Raw genomic sequence first — 16,202 nt, 5'->3', positions numbered from 1 at the left:
ATTTTACCTTTACACGATAAAGTTGCTTAATGTTTATTTTGATTGTTTGTTTTGTTTTTTTTTACAATGTCAAGTTTTTCCCACAAAAGTACAAAGTTCAAAAATACACAAAACTTGTAATTTTCCATATACGGATTGTGTTAGCTCTCAAATGCGGACCCTGTATATACTTTCATTTCTTATCAGGGATACAGTATTCAACGTTGTGGCTAACATCGCATCATTTAAGAGTGCAACCGATTGAAAGTGTTAGCAATTTGTCGTAGAGATCTTGAAAAATGAAGGACTATTATCTAATTCTTGTATTTTCTATAGTTTCTATTGCATCGATAGAAATACAAGCTGCACGAATTTTATGTGTCTTTCAAATGCCTGCAGTAAGTCACCAAGCGACATTTAAACCAATTTCTAGGACTCTTTCTCTTAGGTAAGATTTAAATGTGAACTTTCGTAAACGATCCCTCTCCATACGATGTGGCCCAACGAAAACTGCACCTCGACTTCCATTATTTAAAATAAAAATATATAAAAATGCTCGAACCCGTCAATATTTGATTCGAGAGGGACAATTTTTTATTGTACTTTCAACTCTCCAACTTCAGCCCTTGAACAAGGGTAACAGTTACCCCTAAAATATCACTAAATCGTTTTGACGGGGGTGAATTTTACCTCTCTGATTTAAAAGGGTACGTTCCTTTATTCGTTTTGTAATTTTTTTCTAAAAAAGGTGGATAAACAAAAAAAGTTTTCACATTACTTTTCCAATCAATTTATCAATTGCTGGAAATTACCACTATTTATCTCCATACAATAAAATAAATTTCTTCAAAGTGTTCTTATGTTGCGTAACATTTCGGGTGTAATTTGATTGCATTCATGAATTACTATATGATTTTGCAAATCATCCAATGATTAAGGCTAAATAGCATACATTTTAGACTCTAGATGACCCCATAGAAAAAAGATTAATGGAGTCAAATCGGGTGACCTTGATGGCCACTCGATATAACCCCTTCTTCCAATTTAGTTTTAAGGAAAATATTAATCTAAAAATTGATCCACCGGTGGGCTGATATGAGAAGGCGCATCGTCTTACTGAAAAATTATAATTTCATGTCCTTCATTTTCTATTATTTATGTGAGTCTTAAATAAAGGCCATTTTGAAAACATACCCAGATACATTTGGCCATCAAGATTTTTGGATGAAAAACGGGTCCAATTAAGCGATCTCCGTAAATACCTGCCCAAACCTCTCATTTTTAGGGATCTGAGTATGTACTCTTGATTTTTTTGTGGGGTCACGTAAAGGGTTCCATTTGCAAAAATAGAGCACAAAATATAGATGATTTACATCTTAGAATTCAAGCAGAATTTGAATTAATAACAGAAGCAACACTGCATAGTTGCATAAAAAAGTTCGAGGAACAACTGGGTCATTGCTAAATTGTTACTGGAGTCCAATTTGATCATTTACTGTAGGAATTTCGGTTTTGTTTGATATAATAATGAGTTACTTTATTTTACATCTAAAATTGAATTTTTTTAAGGAAACTATAAATCCAATTTTAGTTCTGAGTATACTGTTGTATCCCTTATTGAATTACTCTTCATTCAATATGCTACACTGGGTACCTTTCCATTTGAAAATAAAAAGTTTCTAGGGGTAGTCGGATAGGGGTGAGAGATGTGAACATCGAAAACAATGAATTAAATACTTTTTTTAAATAAAACTTAAGTGTTTAAGTATGTCTTTAAAAATATCGGGTTTTTGAAAGTTATAAACGCGTTGCAATACTTTTTATAAGCGCTGCACATGGTTTATAGTATGCGATTTATGGTATAACAATTTCTAATAAATTTCTGATGCATAAATGCGATATTATATTTTTTGTGAACAGACCTGTTATACTATAGTATACTATAGTCTCTGATGTTTCACTTGAGTCAATCTGTACACATACTGTTTTGTTTCAGAGGACATGAAGTTATAGCAGTAACACCTCATCCTATAAATGACTCAACACTGGTCAATTTGACTGAAATTGACACAAGTCAAGATACTTACCCAATTATTTCGAGGCATAGATTTGAATTTTTCATGTCAAAATCGGTAAGGTGAATAAAAAGAGTGAAGGGTTTATTATGATAAGCTGATAGGCCCCACAAAGACATAAATCTATATTATTCTTTTTCTATGTCTGTGCATGCCGCATGTGCATGCACTGTCGCCATCTCAAAAATGATTTCAAAACATCCTCAAGGGTGGTATAAATTTACTTCCTGCGGGTTGCGCGCGCAACGGTAGAGAAATAACCCCTTGACTTCGTAGCGGTAACCATGGCAACGAAGCAAAACAAACATCGACAGCTCTACGGGTGTTTTGGTGACAGCTGTACCGAAATTTCAGATTCTAAGCCGTACGTTTTTCACGAATTGTTGTGGTCGCAGAAAGTAGCATATTGCACAACAAGGGCAGATAGAATGCCCGTATCATTCTAGGATGATATTTCTAATTTCCACCTAAATTGTACACTCTATTTTATTTTACGGGCAAACGCTAAAATAACAAGAACTCAATTCATTTTCGTTTTTAAATAAATAATTCAGAATATTTGAAGACTGTTCTTAATTCGAAGACTGTTCTGATCTATCAATTCTAATTGCATCTTCACATCAACCTCATCAGGATCTACTTCAAATAGACTTTGGAACAAAATGAACATTTTTTTTAATGCAACTTTGAGTGGAAAATTTAAATTTCTTATGCGTAATTTTCTGCAAATTTTCGCAAAATTGAATAATTATTTTGTGGCAACTGTTGCTTAAAAAAAAGTAATTTTGTTTGAAATAATTTAATATGAAGCAAGAGTTCATGTAGAAGTTTTTCTTTGCCTTGTAAGTTTACGTTAAGGGAGTTAAGATGTTCAGTTATATCAGTCAAAAATGCTTGATCCCACAACCATATGGGATCTGACATTTCTGGAACTGCCCTTAATTTTTCTCTCATAAATATGTAATTTTGGTTTCGCAACTCAAAGAAGCCTTTAGCCCTTTTCCGCGGCTCAATCATCGCACTTGAGTGTGCTGCAGTAAATCTCCATTCTCTTCATTGTGTTTAAAAAAACTGTTTACATTTAAGTCCAACTTTTCTTAAAAAATTTACTCCAAAAACGACGATAAACATCACGTGCATTAAACTAAGTATTTTTCCACTAAAGCCTGCTGACTGAACATTTTAGATACGCTTTTATATGGAATTAATATATTCCAGCTTACTATTCAGTCAAAGATCACGAAAATATTTGCCATGTACGATGAGTTTGCTCATGCCATACTAGGAAATGAACAATTCAAGGAAATGTACTTGGACGAATCCCAAAAATTCGACCTAATAATTTCTCAGATATATATCAGTCCCATTATGTTCGCTTTAAGTGCGAAGCTGAAGGCTCCAATTATTGGAGTATCATCCATGGGCGGATGGTCGGGAACGCACGTAGCCATGGGGAATCCAAATCCTCCTTCTATGTATTCAGAAATGTTTTTACCTTATAATGGAGATCTAACGTAAGTATCTAATGCATTTGGCTACTAGAATTAAGCTCCAATTTTTTTTTGGATTGTCGATATCGTAAGCGTAGCGCACGTTATCCAAAATTTTAACTTGGTAACACCTCGAAAATTTAAAAGCTGTGAAATGAATGCTTTGCTTATGTAGATAACGGACAGCAGACCCTAAACGACCCTATACGACGGGATTTTTTTCATTTCTCTTTTTTTCGTTGTCTCTAGTGACAAAACGAGGCTTCGGTTCAAAAAACAGGACCGGTCTTAATGCCAATAATTGGCAGGTGTACTCTTTTTCGTTTACTGCAGAAAGTTGTAGTTCGAAGATCACATAATTATGTGATAACTTGCAAAATGTTGAAAATTCTAATATTTTCCAAATAAATCGAAAATAAATATGCCAGGAGTTGCGAGACAAGCACCGAAAGTTTGCGGAAGGTTAGCGTTTTGACCTGATGCGGTGCATCCAAATCCAACCATAAGTGGTTTGCGACAAAACGCCCAAAATACGTTTTTTCTAGGAAATAAAAAGGCAATCAGTAAAACCAAAAGTCATTCGTAATCTCCAACTCATTACGTGGTTAAAATTGAGCATACCGCTTTGTGACGTCATACCGCTGTCAGAACGTTTCATACGTTCATGGGAATTTTTCCCACGTTATTATTTGAATTTTTTTAAATTATACCCATATAATTATTGGCTATTCCTAACAACTTTATAATTTTTAAACAGAATTAAATTTTTTTTTTGGATCTTCCTATTGTTTTTTGTTTGATACCTCCAATACTTTTAAATCGTTAGAATTAACTAAAATATAAGATTCATTTCAGTCCATGTTTTTCTAAGTTCTTTTCAAGTTTCGTATAAGGCAAAAACTTTTTTGGCGGAGAAGTAATAAGAGGCTAAATTTTCTAACCAAAACCAAAAATGTCAATTGATGTTAAAGCATTTTTCTAAACGTTTACTCGAGAACTTTCTTCTCTTATACAAAGTGTTAAAAAAAAGAGCGTAAAATATTTAAAGAGGGAATAGTATGGACCAAAATAATCAAAAAAGTTTTAGTAAACAAGTACTTCTTTTTTGAAACATTTATTTGTAATTATTTATTATACAGCTTAGAATAAACTTCCATATCTCCGAAACTGTTACTTTGCAAATTCATTTTTACTAAGACTTTTTTTCTTTATTTTCGTCCATACTATTACTTTTTTTAATATTTTTACACTCTCTTTTTAACACCCTGTATAGATTATTTATGAAATAAGGCATGCTTGGGAGCTTTCTTTCCAGTTATTTTTCATACGAAAGAAACCAAACATGTAGCCTTGTCTCGTCTTGGATGCTACTCTCTACACCTACTATTCATACTATCACAAATTTTGCAAATACATCTATTCCTTTCCAGATTTTATGAACGAATAAAGAGCACCCTGTATTTTGTGTGGTCTCGGCTTTATGTCTATTTTGTTGCAATGCCTAGATGTGATGCAGTAGCAAGAAAGTTCTTAGGTAATAATTTGCCATATCTGGCAGACATCGAGAGAAACGTTAGTGCAGTATTTCTAAACATAAATCCGATACTTTATACACCAAGACCAATGGTACCAACGGTAGTACCCTTAAGTTTCATGCATATTCAACCAAGGAAGGATCTGCCGAAGGTTAGTACATGACGAAATTTTTGAATTCAGTTAGGTGGATGAGGTCGGTACTTGGTAACCCAAAAGTTCTATGGAGTTTATTATAAATCGCATTGAACGGGTAATAGGGTCAGTAAATTAAAAATAAATAAAATTTATTTATTTTCTAAATCTTGAAAAATTGGTGACAGAAATCCGAAATATTCAAAAATGTACAGAGTTCTGTACAAAATTTTAATTTTGTTATTTCAAAATTATCCGGACTACAAAATTGAGAAATAATTCTTATAATGTGTTCAATGTCCACCCTATTCATGAATATTGCCCTGCATGATATACATCACAACTATTTATTTCAATTTTGTGAATCATACGGTGCATTTAGCAGTCATTTGAAAGTCTACGATTGTATACAGGGTGTCCGCTTCTGGATCTCAACCATAGGGATTTTCGTAACCATAAAAGATGCAAAGTCAGTTAAATGATGACTAAATTGCGCAAAATTCAACAATGTGTGCTCTGGAAATTTAAAAAATGCGAATGACTTTCGCAGGTCTTCGGAAAAACCTGAAATTTTGAAAAAACCCTTTTTTTTTCATTCAGCTCTACAATATGGCGATGCCATATCTGAAATAAGACGTTTCGATTTTCAGCAATCATCATCAATTTTACTTTCTCTTACGTTCGCCATCTTAGATTTTCACATTTTTGCGTTCAGCTTTTTTCTAATTGCTATGATACATCACTAGTTTAAGTTCAGCCGAATAGTTTGGTGGAACTATCGAAAAACACGTTTTTTGGGAAGAATCTCATTAGAAATAATTAAATAAGGAACAAATATTTCCAAGCACACCTCTATTCGTCTTTTTAAATGCTGCATTAGCCTTAAAACGTCCCTTCTTCTTATTTTCATTCTTAAAGTTGTGATGATCTTTCCTCACAGATTTATAAATGTGATCTTTCATAGTTCTCCATAAATAATAATTCAATAGGGAAAGATCTGGCGAACGTGCCGGCCAACGTATGTTTCTATTGTCTGAAATAACTCTAATGGGAAATATTTTGGAATTTGCGACAGTGCCATGATATTTCTATAAAAAGCAAGCCTCCCTTGTGTAACAGTAGCACCATAGCAGGTATACAGAAGGCAATATTACGTGCATAGGGTTAAGTCAGACGCATAGCGAATGGACGTACATATCTACCATTTTTTCTGTTTTAGTTTTAAATAATTAGAACATCGTAAAGAACTAATATATCATATTCATTGCGAATTTCTCCTTTTAGGACATAAAAACTTTAATAGAAGGCGCTGAAAATGGCGTTGTATATTTTAGCTTAGGATCAAATGTAAAAAGCATTAATATACCCATAGAAATTAGAAGTCTTCTGATGCAGGTGTTTGCTGAATTGCCATATAAAGTCCTCTGGAAATTCGAAGGAGAAGAATTGCCTGGCAAACCAAATAATGTGATAATAAAAAAATGGTTGCCCCAACAAGACATTTTAGGTGGGTAAGTTTATACAAGGTGTTAGATAATCGTAGATGTGTTAAATGTTTATGGGAAACTGGACGTAGTATCGATAAGAAAACTTTGGAGAGTTAAATAAACGGCCCTGACCCATAGATTTAAAATATTTTAATAATTGCGACGTTGCCGTTTATTTTGCAAAGCCACGCACTAAATATATTATTTTGGGGTGTTTAAGATGCCGATAAGTCACTAATTCCTTAAGAGTCTTAACATTCTTTTAAATTTACCTGTTATCGATTCCGAGGATTTAATAAATTTCATGTTTTCCTGTTCTAAACGTTGCATCAATAAAACTGTTTTTATATGGAATTTTCCGCTACACACAAAAACCATCAGAATGGAGAAATAACTGAATTCAAAAATATTTGATTTGCTGACGTCGATTAAGACGCATGCGCTGTTACTCTGTATAGAAACGTCCATTGATAGTTGTTTTAGGCTTCATTTATGCCAGTTACGATTTCGATATTATCATTGTCTTAGTAATAGAAAAGGGGTATTTCACACCAGGTAAGCATTAAGTATTAACCAAAATTATTTTGAAGGTCACCCAAATGTCAAGGCATTTATAACCCAGTGTGGTCTCCAGTCTGTTGAGGAAGCTATAGACAGGGAAACGCCGATGGTCGGAATACCATTTATAGCCGACCAAGAAATGAACAGCATACGACTGGCTAATTGGGGCGTTCTTCGGCAAATTAATTATCTCAATACGTCCAAAGATGAACTAGTGAAAGCCATTAAGGATGTCGCTGAAAATCCCGAGTAAGTACAATTTTACAGGGTTACTTATTTGCGCGAGTTAAAAAGATTTAAAAAATAAAGTGAACATGCAGTTTAAATAATTTAAAAATTGCTACCACCCTCGAAAATATTTTAGTAAACGCAAATTTATTAATTTTCACGTTCATTTCTTTCTGTTGCATCTTTCCAGACTCTACTTTTGATGGACAAAACTAAGATAACGTTGTTAAAGCATCTGTCCAAAATCTTTTGTACGGTGATACGGTTTTTGAAATTCTACATTTGGATTTTGAATTTCCATCTTCAGCGTGAAAGTTTTAAATATTAACATAGAACCAAAAATGCGTCTTGAGTTTGTATTATTTAGCATTCAAAGGTTACATACGTGTCATTATGATTAAAAACAGATTATTTGGATTGATTAATAGATATAGGTTTAAATACTTGCCAAGTTCGACCAAAATGAACGGAAAAAGTTCCCTTGGCGATCAATACATTTTTAAATCAATCATATTCCATTTTTGTAACAGAAATAATTAAAAAACGCATTTAGGAATTATTTATAGATACCATGCCCAAAACCATCGTTGACATTTGTCTATAATGGCTTTGGGCTCTATTCTTAGCCGTCTAAGGAGAAAACTACTGTCTAAGTACCAAGCCAATGTTCTGCTAACTTTGCCAAAAAGTTAAAATCCACGGAAACGTTGAAATATAAATATGAAGTTATCTTTTATAGGTAAATTTGCCTTTACTTTGAACAATTGGTCTTAAGACACTTAAATATCAATGCACATATTTAGTATGTATGAACTAGAAGTTTTTAAAGGTTATTTTTAAAAATTGTGTTAACAGTTATAGAGAAAACATTAAAAAACTTCGACGTTTACTGCAAGACGAACCTATGAGCGGGATTGAAAAGGCAGTGTGGTGGGCTGAATACGTGATCAGGCATAAGGGAACAACACATTTGAGAAGTCCAACAGTTGACATTGATTGGTACAAATATCTACTTTTAGATGTACTCAGTGTTTTAATTATTATCCCTATGTTAATTATACAAGTTGCTCTACTAATAGTTAAAGTAGGAAATAAAATTAAAACCAAAACGGAATAAAAAGAAAAAGTAAAATTTGGTAAAGTATTCTCAATGTGACACCTATATTATAATAAGAACAAAACTTCAGTTAGGCTGTTTCAAAAAATATAATAAATTAAAACTTTTTTTCCTCTGGACAAAACATCGATTGAGTTCTAAACTTTTTGAAAGACATCAAAGAGCTAATCCAAATTCGAGTAATTATTAAGATGGATTTTAGAGTGTACACAATTTTAGGTTTTCTATTGAGTTTAAGTCAGGTAACTGCAAGGACCGAGGTAATATTATACATTAATTTGTTCTTTTCTTAAAAAGTTCTTATAAGTTTTGGGTCATTGTCCTACTGGAATATAGAATGTAAAGACATCTTTTCATCCACATAAGGAATCAATTGGGATTACAAAATATCTTTATATACAAATCTGCCCATAATCCCATTAATAATTCTGTAAAGTGAACCCATACCATGACCAGAAAAACATCCCCAAATTTGTATGGAACCACCACCATGTTTCACAGTAGGCAAAACATATTTTTTATTCAGTCTTTTACCCACCAGGAGTCTCACATATCACTTGACTACAGCTGCATAGGTGATCTGAAAATGTAAATTTCATTAATCTCTGGCACTGCTTTGCTCCAGTTCGTTGTCTTCAAGGCAGTCAGGTTGCAACATCTTTAAATGTAAAAGAGCTTTGCTGCTGCACTAGATCGTCTTTGATGATGTTGGCGAGTAGACATCCTATCCCGGCACGAATCTCCCTGTCCTCCCATAAGGTAAAAGTGTGAACCCCCTTTTCTTTCACCAAAAACCTCACGATTGCTCGACGATCCTCGACCGAAATGAGGGTTATTGCCACTTCTTGTCCTGCCAGCTCCGCTTCGTCCATTTGTATTAGTCATGAGCCTGAGTAGCTCTGGTGGGCGTTTTTGCTTTTTTGTTCTTGTGTTGCGGCTTTGAGGTTCTCGCAGCACTGTTGTGCACGATTATAAATCCGGAGCTTGGGTAGTATTTATTTATAATGAAAGATGGCGTACTGACAAGTTGACAAATGACATATTGACGAGTGACAAATGACATACATCCCCCAGACCCAGTCTTGTCCTGAGTCACTCGATGACACCGACCGTACCCTAATTCCCTATTCCGTATACCATATTTTTGACTAATTAGTAATTTTAATTTCATATATTTCATGTTTCGTTTAATGTTCTAGTGCTAGTTTCTAGGTCTCTGTACTCTGTATTGTCTTTAGTTTTTTGTTACTTACTACAATATTACAATGCATATATGAATTAAAATTAAACATGAACATGAAAATTGAAAAAAAAACATACAGTGTGAAGTTACAAAATATTTAAAATTAGGAGAAGCTGAACGAAGGTTTGGAAAGTTTTGGAGACAGTCAATCCGTAGTCCTCATAATACATTGTAATACTCAATGTGAATATGGCCAAAACATATGACTATTTGTTTAAATTGCTGCTTATTGGTGATTCAGGTGTAGGCAAAACTTGTGTTTTGTTTCGCTTTTCAGAAGATGCCTTCAATACAACGTTTATTTCCACTATCGGTAAGTGAAATGAGTAGGCCAAAAGCAAGGCTCTTAAAGTCAACTGTTTACAAAAGTAAAATAGAGAAATTACATGTTAAAGGTTATGGGTGTTACTCGCAATGCCTGGCAAAAAAAAGGATAAAATCCCTTACATTCCAGAGCTTTTAATCATAGCTAAACAACAAGACACATACGCTTTCATCCTAGCTTTTGCCCTTTTCTCTAAAACAACATGACATTGTTGTCAAGTCGAAACGTGCTATGTGGGTTTTATTATTGTGTGAGGAGGCCAGAAATCACCAACAATTCTTTGAAGACCTTAGTGGCAAAAATGATTGTATTAAATAGAGACTGTTTATTTATATCAAACAATCATTAGGCCCTTCCTAGATGGTATGGGATGTTGTAAATCAATAATTAGTACAATTTGATTAAGAACGTCAAGGCCTCCACATAACAGGTTTCAAAACTTAATAGTGCCTAAGTGAACTTTACCTAATCTCCAGAAATGTTTCATATTTGTTTTATTTATTTTTCATTAATAGAGTATTAATAAGTTCTTTTAATGCAAATAAAATAATTCATTAATGACCCCTATTAATGTAACTAACTCCAACCATGACTGCTTACATCAGGCAATAGCATATATCCTGTGCTTATGTTGGACATGTGATGTGGTCCATTTCACCTGGCCAGAAACTTAGTAGTATATTTTAGTGCCAAACTTCTTTAATAAATCTTCCTCAAATTTATATTTGGAAATTCATCTTATGTGTGAAAAATTTTTAAATGAAAATCTCCCTTATTCTCCCCCAAAACATTCATGATTCATTATCCATCTGTACATGAATTGCTTCATCTAAGACGAATGCTTTAAATATTTGTGCAAGATATTGTTTAAAAAACATTTGACATTAAGTACTAGGTTTGAATTTACTTGAATCCAGGCATGAATCATTTCAGTGGTTGATGTCAAAGGATAATAAATTAATGTGAAATAGCCATGGCCTCTCACTTTCACTCATTTATGTTTGACATTGAAATTATACAAATAGCTGCAGGCCCATCGTTTTGAAATATAATTAAATTTGTGAATCAGTAAAACTCGAAAAAAGATCTTTCTAGGTAGGAAATAATTTACTAGAAATTAGATACGAAAAAGTAGGTTTTTGCCAAATTTGAAAAATGACAACTAATAGAGTCAACTTGGTTGTCTGTTAAGGTCAATTTTTAAAATTTCCGAAAGGTTTTTCCAGTTTTGCATTCATGCATAATTCCGCTAAAGTCAATAATAAAACAACAACGTTAAGAGAAGAAAATAACATAGCTAGATGATTAAATTAAACTGACGAAATTCAATTTGCTTCAAAATATTAGGCAATCATGAACTTACTAGAACAAAATGAAGTGCCTTAAATTTATTTAAAAAATTTAAAAATATTGCTAAAAAAACATACAAGAAATTAGCTAATATATAAAATGTTGATGTTTGTAACGAAACACTGTATATTAACTTTATGTCTTATTATTTCTACTGATTTAAATTATTTGTGTTCCATTAGGATAACATTTAAACCAAGGAATGCCTAAACTTGAATATTGAAATTAAGGTGCTTTGTTCGTCTTTCACTCTATCTTTATAGAACATAAATAACCATTGCATGGAAACCATTAGGAATGGGATTACAAAACCTTATGTTTTTGATCTTTCCAATAAGAACCGCATTTAATAAAGCAACTAATATACAGAGTGTTACATAAAAAAAAAATTATATGGTAGCTCTTTCGTTTCATATCAAACCGTCATTTTTTCCAGCATTTAAAATTTTTATGGGTAACAATAGCCAAAACAACTATTTTCAGTTTTTGAAATAAGTATGAGGTAACTCAAACGAAAGTAATGTTATGCTTACCTTTTATTTTTTTTAAGGTATCGACTTTAAAATCAGGACAATCGAGTTAGATGGCAAGAAAATAAAATTACAGATTTGGTAAGTTGTACCATGTAATAAGCAATACAAGTGGCACAGTAAGTACAACAAAGATGTTAAAATTTTAACGAACTATTTCTTTAAGCTACCAGACGTACACAATGTATTATTGTATTCTAACTCTGCTTGTTACTGACCCTGTATACTAAGGAAGTCATTCTTTTAGACTGAGTTGTTCAATCACGGCTTAAGCTTGATTTGCCTAAATCCGACTCTCATAGACTTTGAGGTCCATAAGAAATGCATTGCTGTTAGAGTATCAGAGGCCTGGCATAAAAGATTTTATGTGTATTCATAACGTACGAGGGTCGGGTAGAACTGACTCGAGCTTAACCCATGTTTAACCCATCAGCCTTTATGTTCTTAGTTTATAATATATGTTGCAGGGATACAGCAGGTCAGGAAAGATTTAGGACAATAACGACAGCATATTACCGAGGAGCTATGGGTATAATGTTAGTGTATGATATAACTAACGAGAAAAGTTTTGAAAACATCAAAAACTGGATAAGAAACATTGAAGAAAATGCATCGGCTGATGTAGAAAAGATGTTGTTAGGTTAAGTATCATATTTGCGAAGATTATTGTAAAATGTGTTATTTATTTACTTGTTTTTCCGTTTATATTTAATAGATTTCATTATTGTGTATGTTGAAACATTGTGAAACGTCATTTTATTCTCGTTCTGTCTGAATAAATCGGTCAATAATGACACTTTGTTTCCCTAGGGAAGTAAAGTATAGAGCGATACAAAGTACGCGATGCAGCATTCCAAGTAACACTAAACAAATCCTTCTTTTGAGTCCCCTCATATTAAATTCAAAAATAAGAAACAGTTATCTTATAGAGGATGTTTCACTTTTAACTTGCGTCTTTTCAGGAGGTTGTAGAAAATTACAAAAAAGACCACTAGGTAAGAAAACGTTATTTGACCCAGGCGTATTAACAAACATACAGGATGTTAACGTTTCAGATCTTTGTTGCGTTTTTTTCTAAAACTCCTCCAATTTTTTAAATATTTAGTTAAAATGTAAAATGCACATTTCTCATAGGTGTCCGCTTCTACAGCGTATAAAGAAAATCTACAAAATATTATTTTTTGAGCTGTAAAGCTTCATTTTACTGCTCCTTGTGATTGACTACAAAAAAGTCTGGAGCAATGTTAATCATTGATGCTCGATAATAAACATTTTCAATTTTTGGTGCAATGCAACAACTTGAATTTTCGCCATTTAATAAAAATATTATGAGTGTCTTAAATATACCGGATATATTCTTCTGTTTTGTTTTTATAGTATTTTTGTATTATTTCAGGTAATAAATGTGAGCTTGAGGAGAAAAGACAGGTGTCTAAAGAAAGGGGAGAACAATTGGCTATCGAATATGGCATTAAGTTCATCGAAACAAGTGCAAAAGCTAGTATTAGAGTTGAAGAAGCATTTTTCACTTTAGCTAGGGATATCAAAGCAAAAATGGAAAAGAAATTGGTGAGTAGCAATATATTTTCCACCACTAGCGTTAAAAAAAAAAACATTATTTCCGGTCAAGGATCTCATTATTGGGTGTGTTCAATCACTGCATTGTTTTTAAAACGGATTAATAGTGATTCATATATGATTCATTATTTACCTAGCGAGCTCATAATGATGGTTGTCGTAAAAATGAGTTTTCAACGAAATATCATGGTTGACACTACGATTCAAGGCATATACCGCGATTGTGAAAACTTTATGGTCCCAATTTTTGTAAATCATCGAATCTCGGCCACGTTTCGCAACAAGTTACAATAATAAATTGCGAGATCTGAGTATCAGCTTCTATTCAGCTGTCAGTCTCCAGCACAAAAAGACCCCTTTTTGTTCTGAATAACATAATCTACGTTATTCAAGGCGCTAAGTCACTATTATTTCCAATATAATCCTACATTTTTTCCACTTAAACGAAAAGAAAAACTAAACAACCACTCAACTGGCTTTGCAATGGTACCAAATAAATGTCAATTGCTGAAATTCTCAATTTATGAACTCTGATTCTATTATTTTTAATCGAAACTACTACTTTGATCCATCGGTACAAAGAGAAAAGAGTAAAATTCAAGCAGAAAAAATCACTTTTTATATGAAATGTTGGGTAAATAGCAAGAAAGTAATGGTAACAGTAGAAAACTGTCACATTAACGCATATTTCCTTTTCCTTATAGGAAGCGAGTAATCCAGTGAAAGGTGGACATCAATTGCGGGCCTCAGAACCGCCAAAGAGACCTACTAGTTGGTTGTCACGATGCACTCTCCTCTGACTATATATTACTAATCTGTTAATAGATACTAGCCCTGTTAAGGTGAGTGCGAATGTGTGAGTAAGTTTATGTAGGTTTATTTTATTTCTTAATTTCTACTTGCAGTTCTACTTTCTGGACAGGGAGCGTCATCTTATATTAACAACACTCTACAGCCTTACCGGTGACTGCTGCAAAGAAAAATGTAAATACGGAAGTTGTATTGTTTCGTGTCTATTGTCCTTTCAGGTTATAAAAGGTAAAAAAAATGAACATCGTAATTTAGCAAAACACATATTAGGCATATTTTTACATATTTTAATATTATATTGCAATGTAAGTGTACCTAGAGTCTCACTAAGGTCGCCGAGGTACGATATTTTCGAGAATACAGAGAGCTTAGAACGAAATAAAAATCAACTAAATCGGCAAAGAGATTTTGATGTAAAATGGTTTTTTATTTAATTTTTGATGTAAAAACTCAATCATCAAGACATTATATCGTTGTATTGAAAATAATAGCAAGTATTTTGAACATTTACGTGTTCAGTTCTACCTTAAATATTTATTCATTAATCAACTATTAAAAAGTTATATCGAGATTTGTCGGAAATTATTTAAACTAGTACTCATTTCAAAATCTCAAAAATTTTTCACATAAAAAATTTTTATCTTGGCCCGTTTAGTTAAATATTTTTTTCCTAAGCTCTAATAGGTGGACAGGTGGCTCGCCGATCTTATTAGGACACCTGTATATGTAATTCCAACTAATAAAAATCTTGGTTCGCTATGGCAGGCAAATGTATTTTCCCTTGTATAAAACTTACACAATACAAAGAGTAACCATGACCGAATTTGACAAATTAATGATATAAATTTCATAAATATCTAATTTTATTAGGTATGAGGTAAATATTGTTTTACAGCAACCTGAGGCGGTTTATTTATTGCAATAAATTAAAATACATTGAAAAGGGTTAGTAGCAGTGAAAGTGACAATGGTGAAAAAAACTTATTTTTTTATTGAACTCGTATTGTTCATGTCCCTGTAAAGCTTTAATAAACCCGGCTGTGAGTTGTGCCACTCGTTGACTCACAACGCAACGGGATATCTTCGAGATGTTGAAGCTATACAGTTCCTCCAAGTGGCAACTTCACCAATGGTGGTACGCGAGACAGTTCTAGGTTTGCATCACAGTTGTTCACAGCAGTCATATACAATATTTACTTATGATCTTATATACATGTAAAACCAGTTCAAGTGAAAACATACGAATTGTACAAGTGGGAGAAGGACCACGTAAGATTTAGTATACCTCCGATAAAGACTAACAACTTGGCTTGAAACGATAGCGATGGAATTGGACGGAGTCGTATCCGCAATTTTCTTACGAAATTCATCCAGATTTGTGCAAATGCCAGTAAACTTGCTGGCTAACGTATCCTCAAAGAAATCATTTGGTATTAGATCTGGAGACCTAGGAGGCCATTTGATCGAACCATTCGTACTAACAATGCGATTGGAAAAAGTGATTTCTAAAAATTCTTACCACAATCGCACTATAAACAGGACAGCCATCTTGTTGATATCAGATAGCATTGAAATCAATATCTCACCATTGTCGAGCAGTAGAAATTATTTCTTCTCTAAATTTCTATCACCAATATACCAATTACATCTGTTAAAGTCCATGTTTATTTCCAAATAAATCTCACTCCAAACAAAATTTGATTACCTAAACTATTTATGTCATGCGTTTGCTGAATATTGCATATATTTGCCTACTAACTA

At 33.0% G+C, this 16,202-nt stretch overlaps 2 protein-coding genes across 3 annotated transcripts; both read left to right on the top strand.

Moving 5' to 3' along the window:
* Window positions 1–198: 198 nt before the first annotated feature.
* LOC136416253 (UDP-glycosyltransferase UGT5-like) lies at window positions 199–8,639 on the top strand. The gene is made up of 7 exons (XM_066401345.1): window positions 199–427; window positions 1,976–2,111; window positions 3,273–3,568; window positions 4,975–5,230; window positions 6,497–6,719; window positions 7,290–7,509; window positions 8,344–8,639. Exons 1-7 carry the CDS (start codon window positions 279–281, stop codon window positions 8,603–8,605), a joined length of 1,542 nt encoding a protein of 513 aa, XP_066257442.1. The 5' UTR covers window positions 199–278; the 3' UTR covers window positions 8,606–8,639.
* A 1,050-nt stretch (window positions 8,640–9,689) lies between these two features.
* Window positions 9,690–15,205, top strand: Rab8 (RAS oncogene family member Rab8). Of its 2 annotated transcripts, none has more exons than XM_066401363.1 (6): window positions 9,690–10,161; window positions 12,074–12,134; window positions 12,521–12,693; window positions 13,450–13,622; window positions 14,336–14,473; window positions 14,554–15,205. In XM_066401363.1, exons 1-5 carry the CDS (start codon window positions 10,038–10,040, stop codon window positions 14,429–14,431), a joined length of 627 nt encoding a protein of 208 aa, XP_066257460.1. In that variant the 5' UTR covers window positions 9,690–10,037; the 3' UTR covers window positions 14,432–14,473; window positions 14,554–15,205. The 2 variants fall into 2 exon arrangements, with proteins under 2 accessions (XP_066257460.1, XP_066257459.1); XM_066401362.1 differs by having other exon boundaries at window positions 9,691–10,161; window positions 14,537–15,205.
* The last annotated feature ends 997 nt before the right edge of the window (window positions 15,206–16,202 follow it).

This window comes from Euwallacea similis, chromosome 22 (assembly GCF_039881205.1).
Source record: "Euwallacea similis isolate ESF13 chromosome 22, ESF131.1, whole genome shotgun sequence".
Classification (NCBI taxonomy): domain Eukaryota; kingdom Metazoa; phylum Arthropoda; class Insecta; order Coleoptera; family Curculionidae; genus Euwallacea; species Euwallacea similis.
Note: the sequence above shows the minus strand (reverse complement) of the source record. Positions and strands in the feature narration are given on the sequence as shown.

Bases quoted from the DNA above. Each gene is read 5' to 3' on its own strand.
- Rab8 (XM_066401363.1), top strand. From the start codon at position 10,038: ATGGCCAAAACATATGACTATTTGTTTAAATTGCTGCTTATTGGTGAT. The intron at 10,162-12,073 runs GTAAGTGAAATG...ATTTTTTTTAAG, and splicing joins AACGTTTATTTCCACTATCG to GTATCGACTTTAAAATCAGG. The intron at 12,135-12,520 runs GTAAGTTGTACC...TATATGTTGCAG, and splicing joins AAAATAAAATTACAGATTTG to GGATACAGCAGGTCAGGAAA.
- LOC136416253 (XM_066401345.1), top strand. From the start codon at position 279: ATGAAGGACTATTATCTAATTCTTGTATTTTCTATAGTTTCTATTGCA. The intron at 428-1,975 runs GTAAGATTTAAA...GTTTTGTTTCAG, and splicing joins TCTAGGACTCTTTCTCTTAG to AGGACATGAAGTTATAGCAG. The intron at 3,569-4,974 runs GTAAGTATCTAA...ATTCCTTTCCAG, and splicing joins CCTTATAATGGAGATCTAAC to ATTTTATGAACGAATAAAGA.